The sequence below is a fragment of the Mytilus edulis genome, chromosome 1 (genome assembly GCF_963676685.1).
Source record: "Mytilus edulis chromosome 1, xbMytEdul2.2, whole genome shotgun sequence".
In the NCBI taxonomy this organism is placed as follows: domain Eukaryota; kingdom Metazoa; phylum Mollusca; class Bivalvia; order Mytilida; family Mytilidae; genus Mytilus; species Mytilus edulis.
Window position 1 is genome coordinate 111,340,376 of NC_092344.1, and position 11,805 is coordinate 111,352,180.

An 11,805-nucleotide genomic window follows, 5' to 3' on the forward strand; every position below is an offset into this window, starting at 1 on the left:
GTTTTTGTATTTGATATTGAAAAAAATGTAGCCTTAAATTAGCACTTTACATGTTTAAAAATCTTTTTCATTGAAGTTAGAAAAATACTTTTTCCAAAAACGTGAAATTGATAATTTGGAAAAAAGTGAAAATGGTATTTTTCTTCACAACAAATGGTAATTTAATGAAAATAGAAACCCCAATTATCCAAATAAGTGACAGAAATTTTATAGATAAATTTAATCTGAACTCATAGATGCATAGATGGTTGATCGTCCTGAACATTCATGAAATATTTCCCACTGGACGATTGGCAAACAACAACAAATTATCAATCTATCACCATGACTGGTTCACTAACATGAACTGTAATAAGTGATACAGCCAAGTGCGGTTATTAAGATCTGAAAAATGTGATGCACTGTTTTGTTTGTTATTTTTTTTTTATCTCAATATGGCCAATTGAAGTTTTTATTTATCAAGTTTTATTTTGCGAAAATTGAAATTGAAGGAATCCTTTCATTATGTTCCTGTTCATTCCTAGAATTTTTTGGTTCTGATTCCTATTTTCCCTGAGTCATTTTTCTCTGATTTTTTTGTTCGTTTTATGCATCAAGAATCACAGGTACTTGTGGACAGGATACCCTTTGGGTGCCCCTGAGTGGGAGTATCCCAAATGACCCCCAATGTAGTTTAATTTTTATTTATTTTTCACTAAAGTAACGTTTATTTTAAGTGTTATTACTTGTAATATACAAGTGGAAGTTACTCACGAACAGCATTTGAGATTTTTGCCGGTCGACTGATATGTATATAGAGGGTGGTAAAGGGGGCCCTGAACACTGAAACACGTGAAATAAAAATCACAAAAACGTTGCACAGAAAATAAAAATTGGAAAAAAGAAGCAAGAGAAATAAAATCGTAAATATTAACGGAAAACGTAAAATAATTTATTAATCGTGCAGCCGTTCTTGGGTATCATCTTGTTATAAATTATAAAATGGACATGATGACCCTACAGTCACCTTTTAGCGTCCACTAGTTGCAACTGATTTGAAGGAAAAATATTATTCATAATAATAATTTGATAGCAATTTTAAATATTCTGGGAACACATAATTTTAAACAATCTCCAGACTAACTTTGAATTTAGTCCCGGTTTACCGGTACTTTTTAATCAAATGCGGGACAAGCAAGAGAAATTAATAGTTCCGACACGAAACACGAAAAATAAATAAAGGAGAACATGAGACACGCACGTCGAACCAAACACGAGAAATCGAGAAATAAAATCTCAAAACACGAAAACACATGAAATAAAAAGGCTAAAAACGATGCACGAAAATAACCCTTTACCACCCTCTATATACATGTAGAGAGTCAGTCGACCGGCAAAAAACTCAAATGCTGTTTGTCAGTAACTTCAACATATATTAAAGTAAAAACAATTAAAATAAACATTTAATGAAAAACAAACAAAAAATAAACTACATGGGGTGTCAATCGGGATACTCCCACTCAGGGGCACTCAAAGGGTATCCTGTCCACAAGTACCTGTGTCAAGAATGGCTTTTGAGACGTTTCGGCCACACTTAGTCACTAACAGTTCATCCTCAGTCGCTTCACCCATACATTCTTATTATTCTTATGCATTCATTGGTTTGATAGAAGTTTGTTTTGAAAAGTAATTTTACTGAACAAAAAGTAATGTGACCAAATTTTAAAAATAATATAAAGATTAAAACTTTCAGTGAGATATGTTGACCAACTGGTTTGTGCATGACATTAGTATTTATGGTTATCATTGCTGTCACCTATTAAATCAGTTGCTGTAATTTTTTCAAATCATGTTAATAGGACTCTATTTGGTGCAAATTGACCTGTTGTGAACAGACATCATCCTTAAGGACCTGTTAGCAAGTGGAAGATGACTGTTTTGAGTTGATTTTTTTTTACATATTCCTCATTTCCATTCTCAATTTTATTTCAGTGAATAAATATTTGAACTTAAAAAAGTCAGTATTTCCTTCTCTTAATAATTTATCGATACATAAGTGTTCTTTCCAGGTAATTTGAAATACATGTAGGACTGTTTCCCCCCAAAAAATAGTACATTGTACTACTGTTATAATACACTATGTTAAAAAAAAACTATTAGGCTCTGGGAAGAACAATGTCATTTAAAAAAAACTTCAATGTAGCTTATCAAGAACATTGATAATTGAGGTGGGTGCATTTTTGTTGCATGTGGTATGATTGCCAATAAGACAACCATCATAATCTACTACAATTCAAATGATGTGGATGTACATATAACTCCAAATGTTAAACATGTTTGTCCATATTTGTACAATATGTACATGAAGCTGTTGAATTTGATATCAATTGTTTCATAAATTTTTAGAAAAGAGAAAAACTTTTGTTCTAAAATACTTTTGTAGAATACGTTGTTGATGGTATCTGCATGTTTTTTTATGTTTAATGACTTTAATTATCCATGAAAGGTAACGTCGCGGTACCCAAATTAAACCGAGTACCCAAATTGCACCTATTCAGCAAAAATAGCAGCGGGAATCTTAAAAGATTTCTTAGAGACTAAACAATTTGTATTTTTATGATTTGATACTATGCACTTCTTTCAACATAGGTAAAAATATTTAGATATACACACAATGTTCACAGTATTTATCAACAGATGAAGTGTTACCTGAAAAAGCAAAATGTACGGAAGTGATGTCATCAAAACGTCATCTTTTTAAAATTAGCAAATACAATATGTTACAAGTATCCATTTCTAAAAAAAAAAAGAAAGAGTAAGCATGAACTTATATCCAATTGTTCAAAATATTTAAAGAAATTAAACAAAAGTTCTGTTATTCGACTTTTGACGATGCAAATTTAAGAATGGATGCAATTTAGGTACTCCTCATTACAGAATCATTGATGGTTTGAAGGTCAGTTCAGACCAATTTTTCTATGATTCCATAACGATTCAAAATTAAATTGGTGAAACAATATAGTAAATAATGATACATCTTCAAAATAAACACATAATTAAAACTTTTGTCTGAAGCATATATATAAATAAACGTAGGTTAAAAAAACTGTCAAAATAGGTGCAATTTGGGTACCCTGTCGCTACAATGTATATTAGACTTTGAATAATACATATCATGCTTTGTGCTTGAATACACTCTTGGTCTAATTTTGGAATTTTGTAAATGATATACATACATGTGCCAAAAATAAACATAAAAAGTAAAATGAAGCTATCATTGAACATAACAAAAAAATCTTTTGCATATAATTTTAGTTTATATTTTCAGTTACATCCCCACCTCACACTATTTATATGGGTCTGGATAAACATGAAAGTGAGTATGGCTATGCGTATTAAACATGTAGAAAATTACCTATAAAAGGGATAGATTAATGAGTAAAGTTTATCTTTATATTACTATTTTATATCAGTTTTTATTGTTGTACATTGATATTATGTAATAGTACATTGGCAATGATTGTATAACATTTATTGATTGAATGGTGTTTAATGCCACTTTCAGCACTATTGTGCTATTTCAGGACAGTATTATTTTAACAAGTAGAAGAATCCTGAGTGCCCAATGAGAACCACCCATTTTATTATGGAAAACTGACAATCCTCATCAATTAATTCCCCTTGCGGAATATGAACTCAGTATTGAAAGGCTAGTGATACAGTTCATTGTGTAATTGAACTACTTATTAAAAAGAAGATGTGGTATGATTGCCAATGAGACAACTATCCACAAAAGACCAAAATGACACAGACATTAACAACTATAGGTTACTGTACGGTCTTCAACAATGAGCAAAGCCCATACCGCATAGTCAGCTATAATAGGCCCTGATAAGACAATGTAAAACAATTCAAACGAGATAAATAACGGCCTTATTTATGAAAAAAAGTCAACGAAAAACAAATATGTAACACATAAACAAACGGCAACCACTGAATTACTGGCTCCTGACTTGGGACAGACACATACATAAATAATGTGGCGGGGTTAAACATGTTAGCGGGGATCCCAACCCTCCCCTAACCTGGGACAGTGGTATAACAGTACAACATAAGAACGAAGTATAAAAATCAGTTGGACAAAAATACAAGTGGATGTGGCCGGGTACTTATACATCCCGACACAAAAAGACGCAATGAACAGATCTGAGAGTACTCACAGTTATCTGACAGCTAGTTCAAAGCAACTAACAACTAATAAAAAAATCATGCATCTAAGACTAAACTATCAATCCGTAAACATCCAACATCCAATGGATTTAGTGTAAAGACGTCATAAACAGCCAGAGAAAAACATGACCTTGTGCAGTGCCAAGTTACAGGTATAGACCTCTCTCCCTGTGAGCCCCCTTTAGATTACATTACAGGAGCTGAGTTTACTGTAACATATGGTGTTCATTAAATTGCTACTGGAATCTTTTTATGTAAATCCTTTGGTGAAAGTAATCAACAATATTTGCTGTACAGGAATACTTGATGCATGTTCATGAGCAAGCTGAAGCCTGCCTCCTGCAGCTGTGTTGAAGACCCATTGGTGGCCTTGGGCTGTTGTCCGCTCTTTGGTCAGTTTGTTGTCTCTTTGACACATTCCACGTTTCCATTCTCAATTTTACCATTGAACATTAAGCTGACAACAGTGAATTAATATATGAAAGAACTGCTATACCTTAACAGAAAGTTGCAGTTTGCTGTAAATGGGTTGTTAGACTTCAAAAGAGATATATTAAACAACTGAAATTTTTAAGGTCATTTCATTCAAAAAGATAATGATGAAACCTAGCAAAGTATGCATATTAAGTTTTTCTTGGAATTATTAAAATCTCTTATTTGATCCTGATCCATATAATGCATTGTTAACAGCCTTTTCCATTATAATGTCCACCTTTCGTCCAGTGGAATTTAACGAGTTTTTATTTCTCCCATGTCTTAATATTTGCAGTTAAAAAATATATTTGCAGATTAATACTATAGTTATGATGGTAAAGGTAAATGCAGGTGAAGTCTGTAGTCCAGCCCTGGCCTCAGTGACAACAACAAGAAAATGATACAAGTCACTGAGACCAGGGCTGGACTATATTTTGATGAATATTATTTGATTTTCAATTGTATTGTAGATGAAGACTTAATTAAATGGGGATTCCCTGAGGATGTATGGTGAGTACTTAATATTGGACAGTAGGTGAGATAATTCTTAAAAATCATAAACGTGTTCAGTATCCTTTGATATCTTCATAAGAATGCAATTTTAAACAATAGAAAACAGTGGATAATTAAAAAAATATGCATGAGAAGTCTAATGATATTTGTCAAAAAGTTTCATGACCTTCAGGGGTCTTGTACAAGTATTTTTTATTTACTTGAGGAAGTAAAAAAAAATATACACATATAAGTTAATTATAATGTTTAAATAATCTCCCTTTAATTTTCTCAAAAATTTACTTGTATAAATTTTTCTTACAATCCTCAAAAATTCTCAAGTTTTGAGATGTAAAATCATGCCTTTATGATTTTTCCTAGGTTAGCTCATAATATTTTATAAGGGTTCAATGTTTCATCATTAATTCAACAAAGAAACTGATTGGGCAAAGATCTTTTAAAAGTATTTGCGCAAGGCCTTCAAAAATTGCTCCTTGGGGCCTTATAAATGAGCAGGGTTCTGAAGATCACAGACAAAGGGGATTTTCATTGTCCATGAAATTACACTTAAATGATTAGTAAAGACTCTGCAAAGGGAAGACAATTTAAAATTCTATTAGAGCAAAGAAATCCTAAGAATACAAGAAAAGTAGATAGGATGACTTTTTATACGACTGCAAAATACAACCGCCAAAAATTCTTGTGTTTGTATAATGGTATGATGTTGTTGTTGTCTGTGTCGTCGTTGTCTGCGTCGTCCGAAGACACATTTGGTGTCCGGACAATAACTTTAGTTTAAGTGAATTCATCTCTATGAAATTTAATTAAGAGGTTCAATACCTCAAAAGGAAGATTGGGATTGATTTTGGGGATGATGGTTCAAACCGTTTTAGAATAAGGGGCCCAAAACAAGTATTTTTCTACTTTCAGGATATCAACTTGTGTAATAGTATTTCAATTGCTCTGAAATTGTACCACAATGTTTAATACCACAGCTAAAAGGTTTGGATTGATTTTGGGGGTTATGGTCCCAAAGGTTTAGGAAATAGGGGCCAAAAAGGGGGCCCACAATAAGCATTTTTGTAGTTTTCAAACAATAACTTGTGTTTAAGTGCATGAATCTCTCTGAAATTAAACCACAAGTTTCCATACTATGGAGGGATGGTTAGTATTGACTTTGGGAGTTATGGCTCAAAATGTTTTGGAATTAGGGGCAAAAAAGGGGAAAAATTAGGTTTTTGGTCAATGGACAATAAAGACAATTTAAAAGCAGTGTAAGGGAGGTAACTCAAAAACATTTAACATACAATGTTGGGTATGTTCAGATTTACACTACTTGTAAATTATGTATAAAGAAATGTCAGGTTTTGGACTAATTGCAAAAAGGAGAGGGATGGTAGTAGTTTTCAATTTTTTTCCCAAATTTCTCAAATTCCAAATTTTTTAAAAGTTTGAAGAAGAAATCTTTAATTGCACAATATCGCGCAATATATTTGTAAGATCTTGACTTATTTTTTGTGTCAGAAACTCATATTATGTTAAAAAATCGATCACAATCCAAATGCAGAGCTGTATCAAGCTTGAATGTTGTGTCCATACTTGCCCCAACTGTTCAGGGTTCTACCTCTGCGGTCGTAAAAAGCTGCGCCCTGCAGAGCACCTGGTTCACTTATACAAGTTGAAAAATCTAAATGTCTAAGGGACATAACTAAGTTATTTTTTTTTACCTATACAAGTAAATAAAATTCACTTGTACAAGTATCCTACAAATTAACTTATATATGTATTATTTATTTTTACTTCCTCAAGTAAATAAAAATAACTTGTAAAAGTAGTACCCCTGACTGACCTTGTTGTTTGGAATGATTAAAAATCTTTCTTATAAATGTCATTAGTCTAAAACAAGTTGTAGCTAGATAGTCTATCAGAAGAGGTTTTGTTTCATTGATTTTTTCAGATTGAAGTACATGAAGGGCTGGTTAGGTTTACAGAATAGGTTCTTGCTTTTTCAAACCAATTTTATATATTAGTATATGACTGTATATTAAACTTTGTAATGGAAAATATTGAGTATCAGTTCAGTAGCTTTTTAAATGCCATAAAACAGTCATTATGTAAGTTCCATAGTACAGTAGTTTTCTCCAAAGTCCAATGGTTTTACTTTTGTAGGTTCCATGTAGATAAAGTATCCTCAGCCCACGTCTACCTCCGACTACATCCAGTAAGTATCAGTTTGTTTAATACTAAATCTATCATGTCACATGAATATCCTATAAGTATCAGTCTGTTCAGTTGGTGTGTCTCATGAATGTCCGATAAGTATCAGTTTATTCAGCTTGTTGTGTCACTGTGTGTGATCTAGCTCAGACTATAACCAGTAATTTAAAAAGTGTGACGGGATACATCTTTCTTAAAATTGACAATAGTAGCTAGTGTACTTTTTAAATATTTTATGCAATATTTTGTATATTTCAGTATGAGACATTAGATGATCTACCACAAGCAGTTATAGAAGAGTGTGCTCAATTAGTTAAAGCCAACAGTATATCAGGTTTTAAATTAATTATGTCACCAACACCAGGGATGGTTCTAGGGTTAAAGGAAAGGGGGTGTAATCATCTGTAATGGTAAAAATAGAATTGGTCATCAACACTTTTTTGCACCCCTCTAAAAAGAATTTCAATCATGGGGGTTTTGTACAACCCTACCTGAATCTGCCCCTAAGCAATTTTTCTTAACATTATTTCAACATCACTAAGAAGTCTCGTAAGGTGAGAAATAGGTGTTGCATTAGTGAGGGTGGTAAAGGGTTATTTTCATTTCACGTGCAGCCGTGTAAAAGTTTCATTATTCACTGCTTTTCGTGAAATTGGTAAAAAGATCAAGGTGCAAGAAATTTTTAATGGCAATTTTGTGTTCTTTTGTGCAGATACCCCCCCCCCCCCCCCCTTTCCCTTTACGCCCCTCATTAGTGGTATCAATAATGTACTGTACTGACTTGAAGTAAAAATTGGGTTTTATTGACTTTTGTAAAGCTGATATTCATTGAGGCCAATACATCAATTAAGCCACATATTTACCGAAACAAAAGACAATAATTATTTTATTCCATATTCAGAGATAATGCACTCAGAGATAAATGTATGTAATGACAATTATTTATCAAAAATTATTGTACATCACATTCATACAAAAAAACTACAAAAGTTCTATCAATATGGAATAATTGTTAATATTGATAACAAAATCAAGGTCAAGTCAAGATTGACAATTTTCACTAATACCATTGAAGACTTATGATTCTTGATAGATTTTAGAATTTCACTTTATGTTGTTTCTGTCTAATATTATATGAACTATTCAACTGAGGGTTTTCAAATTTAATATGTTCTTAATGATAACAAAATGGAGGTCAGTTACAAATTGATATTTTTTTACTTTTGTCGTTCAGGAGTTAAAGCTTTGAAAATATGCACAGAATGTTTGGCATGTGAAATAAGCCTGTAAGTGCTCAATAAGACAGCTCATTCCTTGTTTGACTTCAAAGTGCAACAAAAGAATAGCATTATCATGCCTATTTCTTTTGAAATTTAAGTAGAAACACTTAAAATAGTTATACTAGATACAAATATCTGTACATAATTCATATGATAATTTGCAGGAAATAAAATGAACAATGTAGATGTAGTTTATACAATGTGGGACAATCTGAAAAAGACAGGTGGTATGGATGTTGGACAAGTTGGCTTCTTCAAAGATAAAGAGGTAATACAAATGTTGTGAATTTTTTTTAAACAAATCTTTGAACTCAATGCATGATTACACCAACGGACATGGAGTTGTGAATATGTTATACATATCCTCCTTGGGAAATTCATTTTTTTTTAATACAGAGTTTGTTTAGAGATTGAAAATGGTAACTGTTTCCAAAAAATTTGAAAATGATAAATTAATTCTTTTGGTTCCTTGAATATGTGTACCAATTACAAAATACATGTGTGAACTGTTTCTTGTGGAGAGTTGTCTCATTGGCAATCAATCATACAACATCTTCTAATTTTCATAGAAAATATATTTTGATTTTAGGTGCGGAAAATCAGAGTAGAAAAAAGAATAAATGAAATTGTAAATAGACTTAATAAAACAAAAACAGAAAGAACAGTAGATTTACGTGCAGAGAGAGAGCAAAGAGATAGAGAAGAAAGAGAAGATCAGAAGAAAAAATTACTAGAACAAAGAAAAAGAGAAAAGGAAGATGATGATAAAAAGAAAAAGGATGCTGAAACTAGGTATGAATAGTAAAACAGAAAAAACTGTGAATACATGTTTAGAGGCAATAAGGTAAATTTAATACAATATTCTGTGACATAGCCTATTTACTGTTCTTTGACCTTAAACAAAACCCAAAAGTAATGTTTATTTTTTTAAATTTTACAGATCTTACGACACACTTATGAGGCCAGAAAATATGACATCAAATTTGGTAAGTTTTATTAATGTTGTGAAAAGTAATGATTGCAGAACTATTTTGTTCACTCAAAGCATTATGCTGTGCATTGATAAAAATAAAATGGACTTTATGGGCCATACTTCCATTTGTAGTTAAAGAACATTTCATAGAAAAAGGAAGAAAAGGGTTAAGGAATATATTATTAGAAAAGTTAAATAAAAACATGATTATATTGGTGAATTGTTTATTGAATTGATATGACATTACATATGTAGGACTCTAAAGTGCGATGGGGACGCTAAAACACGGTCTACGCTAAAGTGCGTTTGTTCGCAAAATTATGGACATTAGCGTAAATATCATTATGAAGTTACAAATAAAAATGGACATGCCGTTAAATGAGAATGTTTGTGTTGATGAAGGATTTTTGTAATTGAAAAGAGAAACAAATGATCCCAATCCAGAAATTTTTTGGTCGGTGCTACAAAAGTGTGTATGCAGAGGAGTTATTTCCCCAAACTATCCTTAACAGTGACAGGAATGCAAAACTTTGATCTTGCTGTGTAGGCGGGGACAAACTTGTTTTTGTTAGTATACTGGACAAAAAAAAACTTCTTATGAATAGAAAAACTGACTTATTTTGTCCAAATCTATGTTAGAATATGTTTTTAATCTCGTCCCTCGTCATTTTCTTGCGTGAAATAAAAGCTACTTTTTAACTTTCTAATTGAATTATTTTATAAAACATTTTTTTTTAAATATGTTCCGTCAATTCTGTGAAAGATATAGATACTCGTCAACAAGACAATAGCATAACAACGAGATGTGTAGTATGGCATGCTATGATTGATAATATTCTATAAAAACCAAAGGGTATCAAAACGACCAGTATAAAACAATTTAAACGAGACAAATAACGGATTGATTTATTTACAAAACAATAAACAAACAAAAAACAGATAAGAAGATGTGGTGTAATTTTCAACGAAACAAATATCCACCAAAGACCTAATGTCGTTCATGTATGCACCTAATAACATTGTGACCTTCAACTCCAAGCCTTGGCTTACATCTCATAGCAAGAAATATAGGACCACAAAATTACTATCTATAAGAGAATTTATAAACAACACAAAAGACGAAAAACTAATATGAACACAGCAAAAAACAAAAATCATTTCCTGAACCCCATTCCCATTACATCATCGTACTTTAGCGTAAGACACCATCACACTTTTAGTGTAGACCAATGCATTTTGCGTGACCAACGCACTTTAGAGTACCATCCGCTTTAGAGTCCTACACATATATGGTAAAGATTGGCATATAGGTAACTTGGAATTAATTTTAATTTTAAGATCTAAAATGTTTTTTCCTTTTTCTATTTTAGGATGCTGATAATGACTCTGATGATTTTATGTGAGGACAATTTATGAAACTACTCAATGTCTTTCATCCAGCTTTGCTATTCTCTGTTGAAAAGGAAAATGCTATCCGAGTGAATTTGAATAACATAAGATGCCAATCATGGCATCTTCGAAATTAAAAATCACAGATTGTATCTACAAGAAAAAGAAAGAGTTAAACATTATAGGTTATCAAGTGTTTTCCTGAAATTTTTCTTTTTTTTTTTTTTTTGCTATTTAATTATTTTTGGAAATCTATTATTATTTTCAATTCTTATAAATGTAGAAAATTGAAGAGAGCTATTAATGAGATATCCAGTTTTTACAGTTTGCTCAAGGTTAGCAGTTGAAACAAAGGAATAAAAAAGAATAATGAAGATATATATTTGTTTTATATATGTATGTTGATGCAGTGAAAATTATGTTTTTATCAACACTTTCCCGTTTAATGAATCGTTGAATTGCTTTGAAAATGGTTTCTTTAAGTCCAGTGCTGCTTATTCTTTCCACATTTTTATCTCATCTGGGATGAATTACAAGGCCAGACATATGTATTTCAATCTATCTATGTCTGAGAATACAGGTATGCCAATCTATTGTTGACAATATAAGTACATTTATATGCCAATGGCAATCTATAGCTGACACCATAAATATGTCAATCCATGGCTGACAACAAAGGTATGTCAATCCATGGTTGACAACATAGATATGTCAGTCAATGGCTGACAACATAGGTATGCCAATCCATGGCTGAGAACATAGGTATGTCAA

The 11,805-nt window shown here is 31.8% G+C and overlaps 1 protein-coding gene across 1 annotated transcript; it reads left to right on the forward strand.

Moving 5' to 3' along the window:
- Positions 1-45: 45 nt before the first annotated feature.
- Positions 46-11,412, forward strand: LOC139518416 (coiled-coil domain-containing protein 25-like). The gene is made up of 9 exons (XM_071309962.1): positions 46-156; positions 3,308-3,355; positions 5,154-5,193; positions 7,345-7,396; positions 7,651-7,726; positions 8,837-8,940; positions 9,262-9,464; positions 9,613-9,658; positions 11,016-11,412. Exons 1-9 carry the CDS (start codon positions 132-134, stop codon positions 11,046-11,048), a joined length of 627 nt encoding a protein of 208 aa, XP_071166063.1. The 5' UTR covers positions 46-131; the 3' UTR covers positions 11,049-11,412.
- The last annotated feature ends 393 nt before the right edge of the window (positions 11,413-11,805 follow it).

Bases quoted from the DNA above. Each gene is read 5' to 3' on its own strand.
- LOC139518416 (XM_071309962.1), top strand. From the start codon at position 132: ATGGTATTTTTCTTCACAACAAATG. The intron at 7,397-7,650 runs GTAAGTATCAGT...TGTATATTTCAG, and splicing joins TCTACCTCCGACTACATCCA to TATGAGACATTAGATGATCT. The intron at 7,727-8,836 runs GTTTTAAATTAA...GATAATTTGCAG, and splicing joins TAAAGCCAACAGTATATCAG to GAAATAAAATGAACAATGTA.